This window comes from Trichomycterus rosablanca, chromosome 20, assembly GCF_030014385.1.
Source record: "Trichomycterus rosablanca isolate fTriRos1 chromosome 20, fTriRos1.hap1, whole genome shotgun sequence".
Lineage (NCBI taxonomy): Eukaryota > Metazoa > Chordata > Actinopteri > Siluriformes > Trichomycteridae > Trichomycterus > Trichomycterus rosablanca.
In genome coordinates, this window is record NC_086007.1 from 4380758 (window position 1) to 4407634 (window position 26877).

A 26877-nucleotide genomic window follows, 5' to 3' on the forward strand; every position below is an offset into this window, starting at 1 on the left:
CACCCCAGGGTATGAGATGTAGTTTACAGGAAGATGAGTGAGAGTGAGCTCCAGAAGGTTTCCTGGTGAACAGGAGAAGCTGGTGGAGTCACTCAGACTGAACCAGGCTATAAAAGCTCCTGCTTCCCTCCTGCTGAAGCCACTTCTCTCTCTGAGCTTCCTCTGACCGAGACGTCATTATGAAGCTCCTCTTCACAGCTGCTTTTACACTGTTTGTGCTTTCGGCTCAGGTGGATTCCTCCGCTTATGATAAAATAGTGGCCCACAGCCGCATACGGGCAAAGAAAGAAGGGTAGGATTACTTTTTTTCTTTAATTAAAGATTAAGATTAATAAATGAATAATTAATTCTTAAAATAAATGACTTAAAGTTATATATTAAATGTGATATTTTACTTATTTTGCATGCTTTTTAAAATACATAAAATGCATAAAATTATGTATAAGTAATTAGTAAAATAATTAAAGTAATTAATAAATAATTAATTATTATTAAGTTTTAATTAAGTTATATATTTATGTTAATGTATTGTTATTATTACTATTGTTGCCATATGTTCTATTTTCATGTAATTTTGTGCAAATGTACAATAAATAAAGAAGTAGACAATTTTAGAGGTTTTTTTTGCTAATTTGCAATATTAGGTTTAATGCATTTTTTAAATCACATTATTTGTCATAATTGGCCATTTAAAAAAAAAAAATTATTTAAACTTGATGAAAAATATGCATTTTTAGTATTTTATATATATATATATATATATATATATATATATATATATATATATATATATATATATATATATATATATAATGATATACAATAAATAATTAATAATGAAATCAATGCATTGTTTTATTTTTCTTTAAATCTGAGGACTTCTGGGATCATTTATGGAGATTAAAAAGATAAAACAAGATAAAACAAAATAGAGAGACATTTAATCAGTACTTAAAATGTAATTTGTTATTTGTTTGGAAGTGTATTATTTTACACTTTAAGCACTTTTACACAGTTTAGTGTTTGTTTCTAGCATTAAAGCATAGTATAAGTAAAATAAATTCATTTATAATATCTAATGTCAGTATAACTTTACACTTTTTATTGTATAAAGTTCTTCCTGCGGGAAAAATCTCATTCAATATTTGCTCTTTCCGTTGCCGTTTCCTCATAGCCCAAATATGTGTGCACTCCAGCGTGTGGAGGGAAGCAAGAAGAAGTACTTCAGTACTTGTCGTAATTGGTACCAAGGATCCATCTGTGGAAAGAAAGCGTAAGTGGGAATTTCTCTAGCTTCAACTTTTCAGGCTTGCTAAGTAGTCTGCTGGGACTCTGGGGGTTGAAGGTGAAAGGTTGGTGTGGGTGTGCTGGCAGTTTTTTTTTTAGCAGACCTGTGATTTCCATACTGTAATAAAGTCCAGGGCTTGTGTGCACACATTTTCAGCAGCGTTTAATAGAAGTGATGATTGTCATTATGACTTGCATGTTTTTAATTGTTTTCATTTAATTAGTGTGCTGTTATCAATTAAAATGTATAAAATAATGAGGACCATCAACAGTCACTAATGATTAAAACAAACCTCAAAACTGGCTCTGAGCACCGGAGCTGTGTTCCAACAGATCACCTTAAATTCCCGCCCACAGGCTAAAAAACACATCTGGTTGCTAGATGTGATTCCAGATGGGTGTTTAACAAGCCTCTCTGAAATACAGCTAAAGTCAAAAGTTTCCATACACCTGTAAGAGACAGATGTATTGACAAATGTATTGTCAGGCTTGGGATGCTTATGATATATGCAATTTTTTTTTTTTTTTTTTTTTTTTTTTTAATAATTGGAATACATATGCCAGAAAAAAACCCCTTATAATTTAACTTTTTGGCATGCCCTTCTAGCTTCTAAGTGTGATTTGGCACACAGATGGTGACCTTTATATGTTCAGCACATATAAACATGGCTAATTTAACACTACCATTAAAACACATGAACAATGATCTCATGCCAAGCTTAGGAAAACAAACCCAAACTGTCACCAGATGCTGTGAGGAAATTTGTCCCTAAGGTTGGATGTAATCTCAAGAAACACAAAAAAACAGGTCAGCGGTCGTTAATTTAAAGCTGCTGGAAAAAGGGTGACACTGTGCACACACAAGCATGCTTTATATTACTTTATATTATTTACATTCATATATACACTGATCAGCCATAACATAGCGCTGCTGGAGTTTTTAAATACCGTGTCCACTCACTGTCCACTTTATCGGACACTCCTACCTAATTGGTCCACCTTGTAGATGTAAAGTCTGTTTGAGTCGGTCATCTTCTAGACCTTCATCAGTGGTCACAGGATGCTGCCCACAAGACGCTGGTGGCTGGATATTTTTGGTTGGTGGACTATTCTCAGTCCAGCAGTGACACTATGGTGTTTAAAAACTCCAGCAGCTTTGCTGTGTCTGATCCACTCATACCAGCACAACACACACTAACACACCACCACCATGTCAGTGTCACTGCAGTGCTGAGAATGACCCACCACCTAAATAATACCTGCTCTGTAGTGGTCCTGTGGGGTCCTGACCATTAAAGAACAGGGTGAAAACAGGCTACAAAAGTATGTAGAGAAACAGATGGACTACAGTCAGTAATTGTAGAACTACAAAGTCCTTCTATATGGTCAGTGAAGCTGATAAAATGGACAGTGAGTGTAGAAACAAGGAGGTGGTTTTAATGTTATGGCTGATCGGTGTAAGTGTTCTGTAATAACAGATAATTAATCCATTATAAATTAGTCTAAATTAGAATAATTTATTTTGTAATTTAATATTGATTTATTGTATTCTAAGATTTAATAATACTAATAAACAACTGGCCAATTATTTAATTAACAATGTTTGTGAAAAAAGTGTGATTAATGGGTTAAATTAATGGGCTGTTAGTCAGCATGCAGCTGCTTAGACCTGCTTCAGCTGCTCCTTTGTAAATAAATCTGGCCAACTTGGGCATCATCTGGAATCTTGTTTGTTATGAAACAGGGTAACGACATGTACTTAAAAAAGCAACAACAACAGTTTCATCATCAGTGCATGACTCTTTACACAGCTTCAGTTTCCAGACACCATAAATATTATTCACAACACTCTCTCAGTTACCCTGGCCAACACATGGAAAAGTTATTTTACCTCATTATAATAACAAACTATTAATATTTAAAATAATAGAAACAGAAATTTTAATCTTTACTTCAGAACTTAAGGCAGAACTTAGTGTTGTTTCTATGATTTTAACGAAGTATTATTTACAGTTTCGACTGGAAAGTCAAACTGGATTGATTCTGTCAGCTGTAGCGTTCATGTAGCTGCTGTGGTAAGTAGTGAGGTCTGACTTCACCATTTCCACAAATCATTCTTGTTTTGACTTTATTATTGCATGATCAAACCACTGAAAGTGGTGATTTCTCCACCGTGGCTCACAGTTGGTGTAACGTTGTTTGAAAAGCAGTGGTTTCTCTGTGGTATTCCTCTAGAATTTGTGATTGGAGAAAAGCAGATCTAGCTCCTGTTATTCCATTTTTAAGAATTTTCCAGCCTGGACTGTAAAAGTGATCAATAAATCTGTTCAAAAAGTGTTTGATTTATTTGGGCAGAATGTGTTTGTCTGTTTTTATGACTTGAATGAAGCCAGGTGTAGGTGGACTGCAACCGCTTATAGTCACGGCAGCGTTCCCTGGGAAGCACGGCTACACGATCCACTCTGGTAGTTGGACTTCATATGTTGCTTCATGCTGAGTCTGCAGAACTTCTGGCTTCCATTTCTTTTTCCATGGACGGAAAGGGAAGGGGGGTTAGGGGTTTACAGAAAAGCAGACTAACTCACGTGCCATGAGGCAGGCTGGCCGCAAAACTGAGGAGACTGCTCCCCCAGTGCTTTTGGTCTTGCCTCGGCGCCTCCTCTTAAACATGGAGCTCAGCCAGACCAGACGTTTTCATAAGCTTTTGATCTGCTGAAGCTGATCTGTGAACTCAGCATATTTTTAATAGAGGAAAAAGCTGCAACTGGATCCATGAAATACGGCTTATCAAACTGTAGGCTGGTTTACAGTTCCATGGACCAAACTGACATTCTAATTCATCCCAAAAGTGGTTGAGGTCAGAGCATTGGAGTTTGTCCACACCAAACTTGTTGAACTATATCTTTATGGACCTTACATTGTGCACAGGGGCACAGACATGCTGGAACTGGAAACGACATTGTCCAAGCTGTTTTTAACAAGTTGTCCTAAGGGTAAAAAATGACCTGCCTTTACCTGACCTGTTTTTACCTGACCTGCCTTTACTTAACCCCTAAAAAAGGCAGGTTAGTTACATGTTAAAACCCAAACCTATTTTGCATAAAGAAACAACCTGTTGTTTATTACAAACTTTGTGAAAATCTGGGGGTTACTCTGAAAAAAGTCAAATTTCAGACAACCTATCTAAGTAAGATTGAGGAGATCTCATCAGCTGGTTGGTCATTTTTGACCCTTATGACTGCCTATGGATGCCTGACACCTCCTGATGGGACAGCAGTTACTACTGTGTCCATCACCTTTCCTACACTTTTTAATCGATTGGGAACTGAGGATACTAATTCTTGCAAGACTTATATAGACACATATAGACATTCGACCATAATTAAGCACTGCACCACACAAGCACCTGAAATTGTAACATTTGTCTTAGATTTTAGGAAATCCCAGCTAAAATCTTTCCATTATTAAATTCCTTCGTTTTTCAGCAGGGAACAATCTCAATAACACACAGTAGGAAACCCTGCTGGCAGAAACCCAACAGCACTGCAGATCAGCAGGAGTAAAGCTTTCCTGTCTGTGTAGAAGGAATTATTGAGACACTCTTGTTCTCTTGAGGCGATTTGTCTGATTTGAAGAGTAGCAGATACTCAGTTTGCCGTGACCTCAGTAAACCCCTTTTCCTCTTCCCTAATCATCAAAAACAAGGGTCTAAACATGTTTCCCAGACAAGAAAAGCAAACACTGGTCAGCCATTTAGAGACTGGCTGACCAGTGTTTATCTGACTACTATATTGTTTATCACTACTATATTGTTTATTTTATTCTATGTATATATATACCATTGTTTACTGTTTATTATACGTTTAGATATAGTGTACCTTTTACTATTTAACTTGTATGTATGTTGACACCTGCACCAAAAGAAATTCCTTGTACATCTGCTACTTGGCGAATAAAAAGATTCTGATTCTGATTCTGATTCTGATTCTGGTAGTCAGCCATGTAGAGACTGGTCAGCCATGACCTTAATTCAATCTGTTCCAGACTGTAAATGCTGCCAGGTTCCTGTCCAGCATTTCTGGCCCCTTTTTGAACTAAGCACTTATTTCTTCTAGTCTTGTTATTGTTTTTCCTAATTGGAGCATCCCACTGGTTTCTCCCACATGGGCCATCTCTGGAGTAAATCCAGGTTGAGTTATGATCTCGTCTAACAAGGTGTTCCAACAATCATGCAAAGACATATGGATTCATTTAAAGATGCCGGGCTTTAGCCAGGACTCAAGCTTCACTAAAACTGACCTACTTTAAAAATGATGCAGGTTTATGCTCACATATGGTAAATACAAACATGCTAAATGATCACAGAAATCTTTACAAAGTTTAATGGAAGCGTGTATATGTTATTTTTCTATTAATATACCTAATGATTAAGGAAGTCATCAATCACTTTCTGATTCCCTGGTTTTAGAAGGGTATTTTGCCCCCACATGAAATAAGGAGGATGGATAGAGAGGCACAACTTGTCTAACTATTATGATTAGAGGTTTGTAGAATAGAAGTAGTATTTTTGTGACTGAGTCCCTTAAGTGTACAAGAGGAAACTTTTTTCTTTAATCTAGCTTCAAATATAAGCATTTGAAGTTTGCTGGAACTAGGCTCTTTAGACAAATGTTTTTAGGCAACAGCAGTTCAGGAAACATTTGGTAATAAAATGAAAGTTAGAAATAAAAAAGTAAAATGAAGTTTGGTGGAGGATCTGTGAAAATTAGTTTTTCCACCAAAGGAAGGGAGACATAGACTCATTACAGACTTCATAAAGTACCAGTACCAGGATACTTCTATAAGTAATAACAATAACAATTTGTTTGGTTTAGCCAGAAATATACAGCTGGGTCTAAAAACTGAATCTTCTAGCAGGAAAATGATCTAAACATGTTCAAATCAACACAAAAATTGTTAGATGTGCACAGAATTACACTTTTGGCATGGTTGTCGCAGTCGCATTACCTAAACCCATTAAAAAGCTGTGGGCTAAGCTGGGAGAACCTATAAAACTGATTGATCTGATATGATTCTGCACTGAAGAGTGCTTTCAGATTCATTTTTTTGATGCTTTAATGATGCATAAAAGAATAAGAAATCAGTGCTGTTATGTTGGCAAAGGAGAGCAATTTAGCTTATCAACCTCAAAGTCATTTTATTTAACATTTCTTACTTATCTGTACCTACCATGCCAATAATAATGTAACTGTTTTCTTCAAACAGTTTATGTTTTACTCTCTATCTGAACAAGCACATCACTTCAAAGGTGTCACCATTTTGTGTATATTAGGGACCTCTCAGTAAAATGTGAAAAACCGTTTAGAAGCCTTCACATCTGTAACTTTTAACAGTTTGTTTATCTTACACATATGTTGCTGTTGCCTCACATTTTTTTCTTTCTTATTTTCTTTTCATTTATAGTTTGCTGTAAATGTTTTCAGAATACTGGCACCAGTGGGAATGTCCTAATGAGAAATATAAACCCCCTCATTCATGAACATGAATGTTTGTTGGACATATGTGAAGTCAAATCAAGTAACTTTCATTTCCTATATAACAGTCTTAAACATTACCAAAACTAATAAATGAATCAAATGTAAATTGAGAAAAACATGGGCAAAACGTAGTTTTACATTACACACTAAGTCTTCACTCTTACTGAATTCAAGTCTTTGTTTGCTGTAATCATTCACCTGGTCAGGGTCCTGATAGGTCTGGCACCAACCTGAAAAACACACCCGGACAAAGCATCAATACACGGCAAGGCATCACACATATACTCATTAACATGCAGATGATTTTATCAAAAAGGACTTACAGTTGTGACAGTATACTATCTAAGCAATTGAGAGTTAACGGCCTTGCTCAATGGCCCAACAGTGGCAACCTGTCAGTGGTGGGGCTTGAACTGGCAAACTAGGCTACAGCTGCCCTGCTCGCTCACATCTAGTGACGTTGGTAGCCTTATAGGTAAAGCTGTGGGTTACCAACTAGAAGGTTGCGGGTTTGAATCCTGGTTCTCACATGCAGCCACAGTTGGGACCTTGAGCAAGGCTGATCCTGCACTCTGACCCTCACTTCCAAAGAAGCTGGTATACGTGGAAGAAGAATTTCATTGTACTCTACTGTGTATATGTATATATGATGTATATATGAGAAATAAAGACATTTTATTTCAATTTAGGAAGTCAGTACCCTGCCACTAAGTAACCTTTCTAGAACTGGATTTGGTTTATTAAATACAGTCTATGTGTAACTTTATTTTCGTTTATTGTTCATTGAACAGCAACGGACAGGAACTTACTTCCAAACCTCTAAACCAATGTACTACCAAGGTTTCCCTTGGTTGGAAATGTGGGTTGAGTTTAAGCCAAGAAATGTCCCTGAAGTGAAACACATTGCAGAAATGGATTGATAGTTTCTTGCTTCAAAGAATCGTTAATGAAATCGAGGCAGATATAATACAAAAACTGCGTACTTGCTCAAACCACATGGCACAATATGTTTACAGTATATAATTATATACGGAGAGTTGGTGGTTACGATATTGAAAAAATATGGTATAGCAACTGGGATTAAGTCCATTTCAGGAAAATAAGACAGTGTTTTTAGATTATGTAAACTATCATATTGTTTTATGGTATTTTGGTTTTATTTTTCTGCTGTTTTATTATAAAAGTGCAGGAGTGAGTAAAACACGTCCATTAATTATCTCTGTATTCTCTGTTTCCTGTGTAGCAAGGTCCTGTATGAGTGCTGCCCAGGATATACGACCATGCCGGGTCAGCGTGGCTGTCCTGCTGGTGAGTGGATTACTCTCCATATCTTACTAAGTCTTAATAAGTGATTACTAAGGCTTCAATTGCATAAAACATGTTTTAAATTATAGAAATAACCATAACACACAGAACTTTACAATTTGATATGTTTTATTGTATCCTACTATAGATATGTTTTAAAAATAGAAGGAAAACATACACAGACACACAGGCAGTTACACTCACTGGCCATTATGTGAGGAACAACTGTCCATGTGGTCATTTATATAATTATAATATCAGCATGTCAGTCTTTAGTAGCACGGTGCTAAAAATGATACAGGTCAAGAGCTTCAGGTAATTAAAAATGTCTGACTTTATTATTAACACAAAAATGGTATGATTGTATCACAAATATGTTTTGGTTTTTAATCCTTTGTGACAATCCTGTGTTTCACATTGCACACACGTCCTAATATCAAGAACTTAATACTGTTTTAATAAGTATGTTCAGTGACATCCACATTTTACCATAACCTTACCCATTCTGCTGAAATTGTAAAATCAACATGGTCATCATTAATAACTACAAACCTGTTTTGAATGTCTCTACTGTTTTCCCTCCTCACAGTCGCTCCCATTGATAACGTGTACGGCACCCTTGGTCTGGTGAATGCAATCAGCACCCAGCAGTACTCAGACATGTCCAAACTGAGAGAAGAGATTGAGGGACCTGGATCGTTCACCTTCTTTGCCCCTAGCAATGAAGCTTGGGATCTCCTGGATCCGGTATTACAATGTTATTTTCCACTATCTTCATTCTTCCTTTAAAGAGCAATAAAAACAGTACCACTCAACCACTGCACACATAAAAAAAAAAAACACTTAATGGAGGTTCCAGAATTGTGCCTGCCTCATCATTAGTAGTCCAACAGAGCCTAAATGGCCATACAGTCTGGGTGGGAGAGATGATCTTTCTGTCTCCCCTTGCAAAGAAGGCAGCACAAGCCAATCTTGAACATTTAAACATACAGAATATGGCACAGTCAGTGGGTTTGCATGGATTTATAGGCAGCAGCTTAAAGAGGCATTGGATGGCTTAACCAATCTTTGACAAAGCATGTTACCTCTCACCATCCCAGACTGGTATTTGCAAGGTGACGGATTCAGCTTATTGGTAGATATTGTTCATAAGTAAAACAAACAATACAAACAAAAATGTACTGTGTCATACGGTCTGTTCAGCTGAGATGGAAGATTAAATAGGTGGAAAAAGCATTAAATATTTATCAAATGTTTATATTATTGGCTAAGACTGTGGATTAGGGAATAAACAAATGTGTGATAAATTTGGTCATTTTTTTTAAGATAAAAGCATACTCAATACCTCCATAATTTAAATAAATATATTATTACAATGTTATTAAACCAACTCACACAAGTTGTGATGATGCAGCTGTGAAATCCAAACATTTTAAATGGATTAATCGGATGAACTCAGCTCAGTTTATTTGTTATACTGGGATGGACAAATCTGAGTCATTAATTGTGATTTCTTTTCAACAATCTTGTTTGTGTCTTGCAGGAAGTGAGAGGTGCTTTAGTGAGCAATGTAAACATTGAACTGTACAATGCTCTGCATTACCACATGGCCAACAGACGCTTCCTCACCAAAGACCTGAAGAATGGACTGACCCTCAAATCCATGTACAGTGACCTGCCCTTGCTCATTAACCATTACTCCAATGGGGTACGTGTGTTTCATGATGTGTTTAAAAAGTTATAGTCTAAATAATGCATATAAAATGTCATATTCTTCTTATAACATACAGGTTGTTACAGTCAACTGTGCCAGGCTCATTCATGCCAACCAGGTGGCCACTAATGGGGTGGTACATGTCATTGACCGTGTTATCACTGCTGTGGGTAACACCATTCAGGATGTGATCGACATCGAGGAGGACCTGTCTTCACTGAGTGTAAGTGTTGGCAAACTCATCACCCCATTAGGAGTAATAGTCACTAATGCTTGAATGTTGTATTGACAGTGGTGTAGCACAACCATAGAAAGCCAGGTTTCCTCCTTGCTTTTTTGAAACATGACAGTAAGTGGACTGGCTACTCTAAATTGTGTCTAAATAGGTGTCACTGAAGTGAGTGTGTCAAGTCCTGAAATGACCAAGTGTTTTCAGAATATGATCTGCACCCAAAAACCAGAATAATCCAGTTACTAGAGATAACACAAAGGTAAATTACACTAGATCACTACTGCTGGGATCCAGGGTTCGAATCCCCAGTGGTGCTATCTGCCTTTCGTACATCTCCCAGTTGGTGAAGGTGGTGACCATGGCTCAGCGATGAATTGGACTCCTTTTCGGGGTGTGTTACTGCATTGTGCCCAGTGGTTCCGGAAAAGACAGACCCACTGTGACCATGACCAGGATAAAGTGGTGGTGAAACGTGGTGATAATAATCATTCTGTTATTAATAATGCTGTGATTACTGATGCTATTACAGTTACCGCTGTTTAACCTGGGTTTCCTTCAGGTACTCCTGTTACCTCCAAAACATGTCTCTACGTGGATTAGCTACTCTAAATTGTCCCTATATTTTTGCAAGTCTTAATCAACATAAAACACATAATAATCAGCATTAAACTGCTGATTATACCATGAAACAAGGTGTATTTCAAAGGTACCTCAACCTGGAAAAAGTAAATAAAGATGATAATAAAAGATTAGAAGGATGGTTATGATTATGACATTAAAGCATAAAGAATTCAATTAAAACTGCAAATGAATAAAATGGTGCATGAGACTCTTCAATGGATTGCTTCTCATGCCCGAGATCTATTTTGTCAGGGGGACTTAGAATCAACTCAGTTTCCACCGTAACCCTGACTGGGATGAACCAATTAGCAAAGGAAAAACAAATACTATAATAATGTATGTATTGCAGACTATACTCAGAACTCACAGCATTTCAGTAATAATCCTCTGATTGTGGAGTATTAAAATAAGTTTATAGAAGTTCATGTTCTCCCATTTTAATTTTGGTTTGATCTTGTTTCAGACTGTAGCTACTGCCTCTGGACTGATGGATAAGTTGGGCAAGCCAGGCCACTTCACACTGTTTGCACCCACCAACGATGCCTTCTCTAAGCTGGACAGAGACGTGATGGAAAGACTTATGGGTAACAAAGGTGCCCTTCAAGGTAAACCAGCATCCCAACATTGGGAGCTTTGTTACAATTTTAAAACTACTGGCATAGAATCATTACTAGAGTTAGACAATACAAAGACCATGGTTAAAACTCAACTGCATTAGATTTTATTTACTTTATTAATGTGACAGAGCTCTTATGAACTTGTGGAAGTTAAGTGGTTTGTTAGGATTTATGTCATGGTTTACACTTTTGTTTCACTAATGACTGGACAGGTTACACATGATTTATCAGATCAAGTTCAGTGCCAATTTATCTAAAACCCACAGAGACACAGAGAGAACAGAATTTGATCTCAGTGTCTCGTGTCATCCAAGCCTTATGTTCACCAAACACCTCCTACTTTCATGGGTTCCTTGAGCATAAAGGATCAACATAATGTACAGCATGGCTGGATCTAGATTTGGATGCGTACTGTATGTTACTGTACGGTCCTGTGCAATGAAAACGTGGCATTAATGCTGGTCTGGTAATTTCCTGATGAAACATCAGCTATTACTTTCAGTTTCATTTGAAACAGATGTGGACCGTTGCTGGTTAGTTCTGTGGAGTGGGAATTCTCAGACAGTTGCTGATGCAGCGGAACCACATTTAAATTTGACACTTAAATTGAGTTATTGTTTTATTTGAAGAACTTTGGGAAAGAGAACGGTTCTATATGGCTATAAAACTTTTTTAATTTGCACTCATAAGCTTTTTATTTACTCTTTACAAATTATTGGAATTTAGAACTATTGTTTTTTTTGTTTTTTTTTACATCTTATCCCTCTGGACCCCAAGCTATTCTGGTTGTTTGCTCACTACCTTTATATTGTAGCTAAAAGCTAACTCATTTATAACTTACACTTAAAAATAGTGATCTACTGCAGCTTTGTGATTTATATATCTAAAAAAAAAACTAATTAAACAAACAACACCCTTAACCCTTTGATGCACAAGCTAAGCAAACCCCTTCTAATGCACAACATGGGTTAAAAATGACCCATATTCATCCATTCAAGAATATTTTCATATGCACATTTGTCAGTTATTCATGTATTTGCTGTCTTAGCTTGTAAAAGCTATCTATACTAGAATATGTAAACAGCTAGCAAGCAAATAGTATTGGACATATTCAAGATTCAAGAGCCTAATCTTTGGTTGTCTTTCAAAAGATCAGTAAATATGTTTTTGACTACAAACACTTACAAATGTCAGTAGTTTCTGTCAAATTCCATAGTAAATACATAAAGGTCATTTTTGACCCATGTTGTGCATTAGGAGGGTAGTGATACAAAAAAAGCAAAAAATATAAAACTGAAATAAGGATTTGTGATGATCAAAAACAAGTTAATTGGAAAATTCATGGAAGCTTGAATGACAAAATTAATTTATTGCAAAGATAAAGAAAATAAAAACTCAGTCGGGTCACTTTTGACCCAGGTTGTGCATCAAAGGGTTAAAACAATATTTAGTCATCTAAAATACTCTGTATTCAATCCTTAGATGACAAAATACAAATATTGCAGTGGTTTTTTTCAGGTAATCTATAAAACAGTGTGCATAATATCAAATCAAATAAATCAAATAAAAGAAAAGAAAACAAATATACAAATTTACATTGATCTGACTTTAAATGAAATAAGTACAGTTGCAATACAGTGGTACCTTGTAACTCGGCATCTCCTAAACTCAAAAATATTTGAAACTCGACACCCTTCATGAAGAAATCTGTACCCTTAAACTTGACATTTTTCTTCAACTCGACGTGTTCAGCCTTTAAATTAACAATGAACAGCCGCTTTGTTCAGCGCCCAGCTTGAGTGGTGCAGTGAAACATCATCAGAGAGCAAATATGAGACGAATCTGCATTATAGCTGAGGGTTCCGAGTTTAAAGCTCTTATCATACAAAATAAAGCTTAACGTGGATTAATGTACTAAAAGAACTAAACCTCTCTTAATTATTGATGCTCTTAAGTTCTCTCCACTAATGAAATTCCTCTCGTTGTTTTAGTACAATAAGTCTATATAAAAACACTGAAATACAATTGAAAACAGCTAACAATCAATATAAAAACACAATAAAGCTGAATTTTTTTGGAATTAAGATCTGTTTGTCTCACATGTGCTGCATTTTTACAAGGATGCTGTAATGTTTAAAATGCTAAGCACTGCAGAAGGATGAAAAGATCCAAAATGCTCCAGATCCAAGTATAAGGAAAAGATCCAAATATAAGGAATCCTTGCATTGCGAGTGCAGTACGGCGGGAGACAGCTGCAGTTTTTACTGTCCTGTAAGACCTGGCAGCCTCATGATTCTTGTATTTTTAATGGTCCCCTAACAGACATTTTCAATTACGCTCCATTTGGTGTGGAATGGTGCAGGGTTGTTGACATGCCTTTTCACAAAGGACTCAAGGGCTCCAAGGGAGACTCGGGTCTATCGTAACAGCTCAGTGGAGATAGACATGGCATCACAGTCAGCTTAATAGACTTTTCTGCCTCATGTTTGCCACTTTTATCAACCTCTTTAACCTGGTCAGGGTTAGTGATTATAATTCATCTGACAATCCCTTACAATAAGTTCCTTGTAAATATCTACTAATGGTGATTTAAATTCCCCATTTCCTCTTTCACAGCCCTGCTAAACTTCCACCTGCTGGACTCTGTCCAGTGCTCTGAGGCCATCATGAGCGGCACCTCGTATGAGACTTTGGAGGGATCCAACATTGAAATTGGCTGCGATGGAGACAGTCTCACCGTTAACGGCATCAAGATGGTGCTGAAGAAGGATATTGTCACCACTAACGGTGTCATTCATTTCATTGACAAGGTGCTCATGCCAGACTCAGGTTAGTGTCTTTTTATTTAGTGGTTCCATTCATCATCTTTTAAGTCTTGTCAGAAATACTGTAATAACGATATAACACACATTAACACCACCACTACACTATATGGCCAAAAGTATGTGGACATCTGACCATTAACTTTTTGGACATCCTATCCAAACCATAGGCTTTTATATAGAGTTGCTTCACTCCCTTTGCAGCTATACCAACTTCCACTATTCTACCACAAGATTTTAAAGTGTGTCTGTTGGAATTTGTGCCCATTTTGTCAAAATATGTATAACGAGAAGGCTTAGCATGCAAATTACATTTTAGTTCATCTCAAAGGTGTTTATTAAGGTTGAGTTCTGGGCTCTGTGCAGGCCATGGGAGTTTGCCCACATCAAACTTGGTTTATGCAGCTTGATTAGTGCACAGAATAACAAATCAAGAGTCATGCTGAAACGATAACTGATTTAAAATCATTATTTTACGACTGTATTTATTTTATAGCAACTGTAGCCGAAACCCCTACATTTTATTAGTAGTAGTTGTGTCTACATACTTTTGACCATATAGTGTTAATCCTAATTACTAGTCAAAAACTCTGATGTTCATCAGACTGAGTTCAGAGAATATTAACATCCAGACTTTTTTATCTTAAAGCTAAGCAGGTGATGGAGCTTGTCGGTCCCTCCCAGGCTACTTTCAGTGACATGGTGGCAGAACTGGGTCTTTCAGCATCCATGAGACCAAAGCTCGAGTACACACTGCTGGCTCCCAATAACGACGCCTTCACCGGTAGGTCAGACTTAATGAATCCATGATGTTGTAGTCATTCTTGGCGGAATTAAAACCTGGCTTCTGTCCTCTCGTCCTGAATCAGTGGTTTAGTCTTTTATTGTGAACTTCCTCTTCTCTGATTGTTCTTTATTTTCTGCTTTTCTTGGCGTGTTTGCTCCTGTCCAACTCACTTAAAAGCTTCAAACTGTGTGGAATAAATAAAAGGCTTTAAGGTTTACACTCAGGGTTTTAAAAGTGTAAGAATACAGATTCAACTCATTCTAGAATTTACTTTCAGCCCTACCGTTAGGCTCACGATCAGAACAAACAAGAGTAGCAAACCAAGCAGCTGTGTTTTTCAGGACGTGTCTCATTTTAATAACCTTTTATATAAAAGCAACAGTTTTAAGAATATGAATGAGCAAGACACATGACACATTTGCTAACAAGCACGATAAAGGTCATCCAGTTAAAAATCAAATCATTTGGACTTCAGCTTGAGAGATTTCCTCCTGTAAAAAGGGTCACATCTAGGTTCATCATCCACAACCCCATGTTGATCATTCTTTATATGAAAGTGTAGCTCATTTACAACATACAGATGTTTGGCTTACTTGGTACATACATTTAAAACTTTCATTTAAATATGCTTAAAATTTTATACTGTAAGAGATTTACAATTATTTAAAACTAAGAATAATACTAAACTCCAGCTTCCAACTCACTCACTTTCTTAACTGCTTATCCAATTAGGCTTGCTCGGGTGCTGAAACCTATTCCAGCTTTTCAATGGGCGCAAGGCACACAGTAACACCCTGGACGTGGCACCAGTCCATCGCAGGGCAGACACACATACATACATACACACACCCATTCACCTATAGAGCAATTCAGTGTCTTCAATTAACCTGACTGCATGTTTTTGGACTGTGGGAGGAAACCCATACAGACACGGGGAGAACATGCAAACTCAGCACAGAAAGGACCTGGACCGCCCCGCCTGGGGATCGAATCCAGGACCTTCTTGCTGTGAGGCAACAGTGCTACCCACCGAGCCACCGTGCCCAACTTCCAATTTTTGCCACAAATTTAAAGGTGTTCCACATACTATATATATTGATCTAAGCAGGACAGCTCCCAAGTAGATAAAACTAAAGCTTTTCTTTGTGAAACTAAGCACATGTCTGACTAGAACTGATTGACCAGTTTCAGTACAAGGCATTTTGGAGACATATACAAAATACAAGGGCTTTTCAAAAAGTTTTCACATACAGTGTATCACAAAAGTGAGTACACCCCTCACATTTCTGCAGATATTTAAGTATATCTTTTCATGGGACAACACTGACAAAATGACACTTTGACACAATGAAAAGTAGTCTGTGTGCAGCTTATATAACAGTGTAAATTTATTCTTCCCTCAAAATAACTCAATATACAGCCATTAATGTCTAAACCACCGGCAACAAAAGTGAGTACACCCCTAAGAGACTACACCCCTAAATGTCCAAATTTAGCACTGCTTGTCATTTTCCCTCCAAAATGTCATGTGATTTGTTAGTGTTACTAGGTCTCAGGTGTGCATAGGGAGCAGGTGTGTTCAATTTAGTAGTACTGCTCTCACACTCTCTCATACTGGTCACTGAAAGTTCCAACATGGCACCTCATGGCAAAGAACTCTCTGAGGATCTTCAAAGACGAATTGTTGCGCTACATGAAGATGGCCAAGGCTACAAGAAGATTGCCAACACCCTGAAACTGAGCTGCAGCACAGTGGCCAAGATCATCCAGCGTTTTAAAAGAGCAGGGTCCACTCAGAACAGACCTCGCGTTGGTCGTCCAAAGAAGCTGAGTGCACGTGCTCAGCGTCACATCCAACTGCTGTCTTTGAAAGTCAGGCGCAGGAGTGCTGTCAGCATTGCTGCAGAGATTAAAAAGGTGGGGGGTCAGCCTGTCAGTGCTCAGACCATACGCCGCACACTACATCAAATTGGTCTGCATGGCTGTCACCCCAGAAGGAAGCCTCTTCTGAAGTCTCTACACAAGAAAGCCCGCAAACAGTTTGCTGAAGACATGTCAACAAAGGACATGGCTTACTGGAACCATGTCCTATGGTCTGATGAGACCAAGATTAATTTGTTTGGTTCAGATGGTCTCAAGCATGTGTGGCGGCAATCAGGTGAGGAGTACAAAGATAAGTGTGTCATGCCTACAGTCAAGCATTGTGGTGGGAATGCCATGGTCTGGGGCTGCATGAGTGCAGCAGGTGTTGGGGAGTTACATTTCATTGAGGGACACATGAACTCCAATATGTACTGTGAAATACTGAAGCAGAGCATGATCCCCTCCCTCCGGAAACTGGGTCGCAGGGCAGTGTTCCAGCATGATAATGACCCCAAACACACCTCTAAGACGACCACTGCTTTATTGAAGAGGCTGAGGGTAAAGGTGATGGACTGGCCAAGCATGTCTCCAGACCTAAACCCAATAGAACATCTTTGGGGCATCCTCAAGCGGAAGGTGGAGGAGCGCAAAGTCTCGAATATCCGCCAGCTCCGTGATGTCGTCATGGAGGAGTGGAAAAGCATTCCAGTGGCAACCTGTGAAGCTCTGGTAAACTCCATGCCCAGGAGAGTTAAGGCAGTTCTGGGAAATAATGGTGGCCACACAAAATATTGACACTTCAGGAACTTTCACTAAGGGGTGTACTCACTTTTGTTGCCAGTGGTTTAGACATTAATGGCTGTATATTGAGTTATTTTGAGGGAAGAATAAATTTACACTGTTATATAAGCTGCACACAGACTACTTTTCATTGTGTCAAAGTGTCATTTTGTCAGTGTTGTCCCATGAAAAGATATACTTAAATATCTGCAGAAATGTGAGGGGTGTACTCACTTTTGTGATACACTGTAGTCACTGATGCAGCGCTGCTTTCACATCATCATCACATGAAAATCTTCTTCCCCTTAAAGCTTCTTTGAGCGTCCAAAAAGGTGGAAATCAGATGGTGCTAAATCCAGACTATAAACTCTTTCTGAGTCTCTCAGACATGACCGATTACTACTCCTCCCACCCTCACCGCTTCCAACCAAAATATAAAAGTGTGGAAACTTTTTGAAGATCCCTCGAAGAAACGCTCAGATATTCATCAGACAGTTTCCCTCCTCCGAGCAGACCTACAGACCACCCAAGTGGCAGATCTTCTTCTTCCTCATGAATGTTTGTACTTATGACTAATAACAGTAACGTGCAAAACATTTAGTGTTCAGTTCTCACAGGGTAATTTAACTCATTTATGGAACAGCTCAGGGTTAAATGGACAGTCCTGCAGGCGACCATAAGGGAAACTCTGTCTGAGAATGTGCGTGCCACAGCCGTAATTACTGCCCACAAAAATAGAAAAGACACGATAAAGGGGAAAGGGGATCAAATAATTTGGCTTGGGAACTATGTTTCAGATAGGAATACAGTACATTTAGGCATGTTGATTTGCACGAAACCGAAAAGTACTTCCAACAAGTATCATCATCCAACCAAGAGACTTAAATACAACTAAAATATTTATTTTTCATTAGTAAATGGTGGTCGCATTGGTCAAATACTGGTGCTGTTACTTGGGGGATTTGTTTTCTCATGAAAATTGTAATAATTTATTACAATTGTTGTAATATGTACAGGTGTTTGGGTGGTGCAGCAGTAAAGTGTGCTAACCCACTACTGCTGTGATCCAGGGTTTAAATCCTCAGGCAGGCACCTACACACAGACATGATCGGCTAGGTCTGAGGACGATGGATTGGCGTTCTGTCCGGGGTGTGTTACTTCATTGCGTCCAGTGATTCCCTGGAACTGGACCACCATGAACCTATCCAGGATAAAGATGAAAAAATGGAAAAGATTTTTACAAGATTTTACATATAGATTTAAATGTAATTAATGTATTACTTACATTTACTCTTAAGAAAATTGGTAGCAAGATGTAAAATATAATAACAAGTTAATTATATTTACTATATTTTAGGTGCTTATAAAATCAACTATTTTAGGAACGCTTGGTTGGCACACCAGTCTCAACATTTACAATATAAGCCCATCTGTTGACCTGCACACTTTGTCACTGCCCCCAACCCCATCCCTGTACATCATTTATCAAACAGAAGAGATCCCAAAAGGAACGTCATGGACCAGATGATGTTTGCTGGACCATTCACACACTGTAATGACTTTAGCATGGAAATGACATGGTAGTGTGTGTTGTTCCGGTATGAGTTGGAAGCATATAATTGATTTTACACACCTATTAGCAATGCTGTAGCTAAAACACCAGCTAAATAAAGTCCTATAAATGGATCACTGTATAAGCTATATAATTTAATATTCAGCCAGATAAGTCAGATAAGAGTCTTACAGTACTGCACAGTGCTCAGAAAGTATTAAATGGTAAAAAATATTAGTCTTATTAAACAGATCTCAAAGGTTCTCTGGCTTCCATATGTTTTCCTTAGATGAGGTCATGAGCATGGACCAGAGTGAGCTGAAAATTATCCTGGAAAACCACATCCTGAAGAACAAGATTGTGCTGAGTCAGCTATTTAATGGACAGCGTCTGGAGACTCTGGGAGGAAAATTCCTCCGGGTGTTCATCTACCGCACGGTCAGTTTTTATACACAGCACACAGCCAGTATAGCAAAGCTAAACAGTTTTGGTTTATTTTATCAGTATTTGGTTTATTTTATCAGTATTTGGTTTATTGTTATCAAATGCTTTCTGTAAGGTTTCTTTTGTGCTTAACAACTACAGAAACAAATCCATGTGTGTCCTAATCTAAGCTGATACAATATATTAACCATTGTGGAAATATTATGGGTTTTTTTCTGCAATTTCCCTCTGGGATCAATAAAGTATTCTGATTCTGATTTTTATTTGTTTCTCTTGTAATACAACAAGCACTAAGAAGACTTAGTCTAGTCTGAAGATTCACTTATAAAACCTGTGTATGTGTTTTTAAAGGCCGCCTGCATTGAGAGCGCCTGCTTAGTCCGTGGAAGCAAAGTAGGAAACAATGGAGCCCTCCACCTCATGAAGACCCTGATCAAACCTGCTGACTCCACCATGTTCAAACTGCTGAAAGAACACGGAGGCTTCAAGTGAGATATATAAAACTCCTTGCACCTCTTTTCCCTAAAAACACCAGTGATTTCTTCAAGATGGAGCATGGCTCAGTGGTTAGGGTTTTACACTTTTGATAGGAAGGTTGTGGGTTTAAGCACCATCAGGCTGTTACTGTCAACCCTCAGTTGCTTGAATTGTACCTAAAGCTTTACTATAATTAAAGAATTCTTCCTGTTAATTTGGGTTTACAAACATACAGCAATGTTAAAAGTTTCCATACGCTTGTTTGTCCATGTAAACAGCAACTAGCTTCAGTTGAACTTTAAGATGCTGAACTTTAGAGCACAGCCATGTGTCTTGCATGGTAACTTCTAAGCTCATGGCAATTTATAGCTTGCTTGACTGTGGGCAACAATACCCATATTTTAGAGGCTTCTAATTTATTACAGACTGTTTTGTTGGTTGATGGATTACATCTGATTATTAAGACATATGTCCTCCTAGCATAAGGAGACTAGATTTTTTTCAGACTTATTAAGAAACCACTTTCAAAAGGGTGAAGTCAAACTAGCCCTATGAATACTGACACAGGAAGGTTACTGACTATAGTTAATCCCTTACTAGCAACCAATTAGAAGTTCATGCCACAAAATTAAATGATATGATACTTTTTACACTACCCAATTAATGATCCAACTTGCTGTATGTATATTTTAACTTCAGGGGGAAAAATGAAAGAAAACACAATAAAATAAATGAAACACAAGAAATTAATACAATATTAAAATAGAGGAATAACATAATTTGTGGAAAACACTGAATTTGAATTGTGTGCCTGCTTGCAGGATCTTTTTGTCTCTGATGGAGGCGGCAGGTCTGACTGATCTGCTGAAGCAGGAGGGAGATTTCACCCTGTTTGCCCCATCTGATGAGGCTCTGGCTGGACTCAGCGAGAGAGACATCACCCTTCTGAAGAGTACATCAGCCAATGTTTTCTTATGTGACATAATTTGGGGGAATATTAACTTTACATTTTAAAAATTGCTTTATTTACTTTAACTCAAAGTTCGCAGTTAAATTGCTGCAATCTGTTAGCTAATTAAGCTACCAGTCTAAGAGGGTAAGGGTAAAAACATGCTTCCTCTGAGACCCATATGTATTAAACCAACCAACTCCTCTATTTGTTTATTTATTTACTAGGATTTTAATGTCACGTTTTACACACTTTGGTTACATTCATGATAGAAACGATAGTTACTGATTACACATCAGTTCACAAGGTTAATTGTCGAACACAGTCATGGACAATTTTGTATCTCCAATTCACCTTACTTCAAGCTTAACTTTTTGGCAAATGGTTTCATCCAATGTGCTTTCCAGAGGTTAAAGCATCACAATAGTTCAACCAAAACAGGAGGTGAAGCCGGGTTTTAAACTTACATCCTTCTGAAAAGTATTAAAAAATGTTTGTTTAATTTTTGGGATCTTGAATTCTGATCAGACTAAAGTCACCTTTAACTAGAAGTCCAAAAAAGAAAAACCATAACATAGAAGCATTCATTTCAGCATTAATTATTTGAACCACACAAAACACATGTTTGGTAGAGTATAGAACAGGGTACTTAGTGTCCCCTCCAACTATGCTGGTCTAATAGGAAGCACGTGTAAGCCCTTACCCTCCCAGGCTGGAAGCAGTTGGGTGATGTGAGGATCTTGTAAGTTATAGCTAACACGTTTTTAATATACTATCTTAAACTGAATGTGCCTCTCATTTCTCTTCCCTGTGATCAGGTGATCCCAATGCTCTTAAAGCCATCCTGCTCTATCACTTCAGCAAGGGCGTCATCATCGGAGGAGGTTTAGAAAGCGGTGTCACTAATCTGCTTAAATCTCTACAGGGTGGCTACCTCAAAGTCATGTTTGTAAGTATGTTAAAGCTTTCTCAGCTCTAAATACGGCTCATGTGTTTTTGATTTCCCCTTGCAGCGCTCTATTATGAGCTGAATTCAAGCACTCTTGAAAGGACTGCTCGCTGCGGGGATTACCACTGTCATGTGAATAGATTCATTCTGAATACAGGAGGTTCAAAAGTTTAAAGTCTGTATGTTTTGTGGGAGGAGAGGATGTGCCTATAGACACCAAAATCATATTAAACAACACACTTCAGTGCACTACTGTTAGGACATGCAAAACCCTATTGGACAAAATATTGATAGTAAAAATGTCAATAAATGTAAATAATGTAAAAGCCTGTTGAATAGAATCAGGGAAGTGGGACATGTCGTCTTAGGGGTGACTTACGGTAATTAAGACGCATTAATATACCAATCTCACATTCAAATCAATATTAGATAATAAAGAGTTCCACAAGGTCACAAGGTTTGTGAATTTTAATTATGATGTTTTATGTTTGGCCTCTTTTTATTTTAGGATGTTTTTTTTAATAGAAATACCCTCTTGCAGATCCAGACTGTAAATAAAGCAAGCAGCGAGCTGCATCCCAAGTTTCCCTGATGACTAATGAATGCTCTGACTTGAAGTAAATGCCAGCGCTGGCTTGCTATCCAAGCAGCCGAAAACAGTTTGGGAGTACTAAATAAATCCCAATTTAATGATGCTGAAAATGGTTTTTAGTTTTGGCTGCTTTGCTAATGGTCAGAACCTTTTTGTTATTTAGTTACTTTGTAAAATGATAGTTATTATTGAATTGTCTTAAACATTCTTGAACTGAATTGAATGTTTGTGATATAGTTTTTGTAATTTATTATCTGGCATGCTGAGTTTCTAAACACTGAAGCTAAAAGGCTGGTTCTAATTACATACAGCTTATTTACTAAACCACGTGTAGTGCACTTATTATTTTATTGTATTCTTTTCATGTATTTATTTTTTACTTCTTGCTTTGTACAGGCTAATGACGGAATGAAGGTGAATTCGGTGCAGGTCCCCAAGTCTGATCTCATGGCTTCAAATGGTGTCATTCACATTGTTAAAAACCTTCTGTATCCCGAGGGTAAGAACTTACTCTATTTCATAAGACCAGCAACCAGTGTCCATCATTTTGTCTGAATGTCAGTGTATATATATTTTTATTTTAGATATTCCTGTTGGAAGCCAGGAACTGCTCACTCTGCTGAAGAGGATTATCAAGTACATCGAGATTAAGGTAACACCACATGTAAAATTAAACATACACTATATGGCCACTATATTAGGACACCTGACCATGAACTTTTTTAATATTCCATTTAAACTTACAAGACGTATGCCTGTGGGAATTTGTACACATTTAGTCAAAAGAGTATATGAATGGCTGGGCACTAATGTTGGTCAAAAATGCATCTATTGGTGTTTCAGTTCATTCCAGAGGTGTTCAGTGGGATTGAGATCAGGACTCAAAGGAGACAGGAGCTTCTTTAAATTGAGCTTTTCTTTGTCTTTATAAAGCTTGTTTTGTAAACAGTAGCATAGTCATTCTGCAACAGGAAATTGCCCTCCCTTAACTGTTGCTACAAAGTTGGAAGCATTTAATTTACTTTATACAATTTATATATTAAATCATTTTATTTACAATTGCTGTGGTTGAAACACATCAATGTAAATATTATAAGGGGTGCCCCAATACTGTTGTCCATACAGTGTATTAACATTAAAAGTATACAGTATATAGTATACATAGTTAACTCTTGAATGATTATGTATGACTTCCAGTTTTACTGGGCTATAAATATAAAATGACACAGAGGTCAAAATTCCAGTTTTTAACATAAGCTAGGTTGTGTATTGTCTGTACTGTGTATTATATGGATATTAAAGAAGAGCACATTAGGGTATGGTACGGTACGGTTGGAAAAGGCTGTTGGGTCCTTGAGCAAGTCCCTTAACCCTCAATTGTTTAGACTGTATACTGTAACTGTAATATAAGTCGCTTTGGATAAAAGCGTCTTCTAAATGCCTAAAATGTCAAATGTTAAATAAATCATGTCCTGATGGTTTATTTGTAATAGGCTTAATGATTAAATGAGTCAAATATCCAATGAGTGCATTTCCAGTATTTTTTAAAGCGTCTTTTTTTTTTAACAGTTCAAATCTGGATACAGATTCCAAGAGATCCCTCTGACATTCATGAGTAAGTTCAATTTATTCCATTAACAAACACTTTGGATATGAACTACCTTTGTCAATGAATAGTTTCTTAACATGCATCACTTTCCTTTCTTTTCAGAAAGAATCATCACAGGTAACACTCTGGTACCTTGTATATAACTCTAAATCTGTAATTTGCCATGATTAGATTCGTGACTTGACTAATTTTAATTGTATTTTTAGCTGATACCAATTACCATTAAACGATGAAGCAACCTGCATGAAATTGAGTGTGAAAATTTGGTCATGTATGTCACTTTCTTTGCAGTTCCTGAAACTAAAGTGACCCGAGTTATTGAAGGTCAGCCCACTATTACCAAGGTCACACGTGTTATTGAGGGACAGCCAAGCATCACCAAGGTCACAAGAGTCATTGAAGGTCAACCGAGCATCACCAAGGTCACAAGAGTCATTGAAGGTCAACCGAGCATCACCAAAGTCACAAGAGTCATTGAGGGTGAACCGAGCATCACCAAGGTCACAAGAGTCATTGAGGGTGAACCGAGCATTACCAAGGTCACACGAGTCATAGAAGGTAAAATGATGTTTGGCTCAGATTAAATTAGGGGCAAAAAAGTGAGGCATGTTTTGTATTAGTGTTCTGTACACACATTATGTTCATATGTTCTTAACTCTGAGCTGGTCCTTTTTCATTTAAAGGAAAGCTTTGATGCATGTATTCATCAGTTCTGTTGTTTCTCTTTAGGCCCTCAAACAGAGTTCATTGATTTGGACTCAGACACTCAGTTTTTTACTGAAACTATTCAAGGTGAGCTTCAATTCTACTGCATTTCTACTGGTACTTAAAATGTAATTATTAAATTCACATTGCCTAAAATGTTTCTACAGGAGGAAGACCAGCACCAGTAAGGCGTATTCCAAGTAAGCACTTTAAAAAAGTCATCATTAAAAGATTAACCTAGATTAACTCCCCGGTGCAGTAGATTACAGCTGTGTAACTGCGTTCAACTATCCAGATTAAATCCACATGTGCAGTCAGCTGCATAATTTAATGATACCTTTAAGTAAAAAAAGGTAACAAAAATAACTTGTGGCTAAAAATGCGCTTAGCTTTAAGCTACACCTACCATACAAATGAATGTCATGGGTATACAATTACTGATTGTAGGCCATGTGCTGCTTTATACACTGTCACCCCCATGTACCCATAATCAAGTGAAACGGACCCCCACTGGACCACTGACTGATGTTATATGGGTTGTGACCCATTCTCAGCACTGCAGTAACACAAACATGGTAATGACATGGAAATGTGTGTTGTATTTGTATTGTTTGTGTAGGTTTTGAGTAGGGTTTACCATGTTAGTGTCATTGCAGTACTAAGAACGGTTCACCGGTTCGGTTTATGTAAGGATCCCTTTTGATGAATAAATAAGGTACAGTGGGGTGACAGTGTACAGAGGAACAGAGGGGCTACAGTCAGTAATTGTGTACACAAAGTTCATATTTATGGTAGGTATAGCTTAATCAGTGAATGTACGTAACATTTTTAAATTTTTCCCCTATACATTGTTCCAACTTGGATATATCCAATTTCTACTATGCACTCTGGTAGAGACTTTCTGGACGAGGAGGGGCACAGACTAGCACACGTCTCCGCCAACATGTTAGGTTACTGACTGTTTCTTTATACCAGCTAGTGCTGATACCTACAGAGAGTCCTAACGTACATCATATCACACTGCTCTCGCTGTATTTCTCCGCCGCTTGTGCCAGCACCTCAACCAGACATGTTGAGTTGCTGTTGCTTATTTATTTATTTATTTATTTATTTATTTATTTATTTATTTATTTATTTATTTATTTACCTTAATTTAAGCAGAATAATGTCCCTTGAGATTAAAATCTCTTTTTCAAAGGAGACACACCAGAATAGCACACCATTTCCAATTAACAAAAATAACAATGGCAAAAACAAAGCAGACTTTCAAATTAAATAAAGCATGTTCATAACAAACAAAAACCACTAACACACAGTTTAAAATACAAGATCCAAGGAATAAACTGTATGTTAAGACATTTGTCTTTATTCTGTGTTCCAGCTGGAATTAGGAGAAGAACCAGGATGACAAGCCACGCCAGGACTCAGTGAAAGAGAATACTGAACTGACCCTACATCCTATAAAAAGAATCAGGTTTTTTTTTAAGTGACCTCCCATCATAAGACAGTTTGGTTTAAATCAAACAGAGACTAATGCAATAATGATAATCAGTGTTTGTTGTCGCTATCAGAGATTTAATCATTTTTGTTGAAATATAAAAGGTATTACAAACAAGGGTCTTACATTTTCCCTGTGTATGTAAATATTTTTAAGCATTTGTTGTGTAGGGTTAAATTTGAAACTACAGACTGTTGGTAAAAATCTTCATGATTTTGTGACAAATTTGAAAAGACAGTAAAATTACAGACATCTGTATTTTATCTGAACACTTTATAAAAGGAGCATTTGTCTGAACCAGCATTTTTGCCAACAGATCTGTTTCGGAGATTTCTTTTTCTTTAAAGTGTTTTGAGTTTGTGTGTTTTTTATATAACAGTTGCATATCATTAAGAAACCCCTTAAACCATGTGGAATATGAACCCAGGATTTGTTAGGCTGAGGCTTATTTTTGCATGGCCAAAGATTTTATGGTGCTCATGTTTAGTATTTCTCTTCCATTAAAGAATAAAATTTTGCAAGATTTTGATATAAAA

The 26877-nt window shown here is 37.4% G+C and overlaps 1 protein-coding gene across 1 annotated transcript; it reads left to right on the plus strand.

Moving 5' to 3' along the window:
- On the plus strand, positions 1-26877 carry postnb (periostin, osteoblast specific factor b). Its single transcript, XM_063016242.1, has 21 exons — positions 1-292; positions 1175-1273; positions 8068-8132; positions 8719-8876; positions 9673-9837; positions 9920-10066; positions 11160-11301; positions 13930-14142; positions 14785-14919; positions 19408-19556; positions 19914-20050; positions 20861-20991; positions 21807-21937; positions 22926-23028; positions 23114-23181; positions 24099-24144; positions 24241-24255; positions 24430-24696; positions 24868-24930; positions 25011-25043; positions 26225-26877. Exons 1-21 carry the CDS (start codon positions 180-182, stop codon positions 26272-26274), a joined length of 2430 nt encoding a protein of 809 aa, XP_062872312.1. The 5' UTR covers positions 1-179; the 3' UTR covers positions 26275-26877.

Bases quoted from the DNA above. Each gene is read 5' to 3' on its own strand.
- postnb (XM_063016242.1), top strand. From the start codon at position 180: ATGAAGCTCCTCTTCACAGCTGCTTTTACACTGTTTGTGCTTTCGGCT. The intron at 14,920-19,407 runs GTAGGTCAGACT...TGTTTTCCTTAG, and splicing joins CAATAACGACGCCTTCACCG to ATGAGGTCATGAGCATGGAC. The intron at 23,029-23,113 runs GTAAGAACTTAC...TTTTTATTTTAG, and splicing joins AAACCTTCTGTATCCCGAGG to ATATTCCTGTTGGAAGCCAG.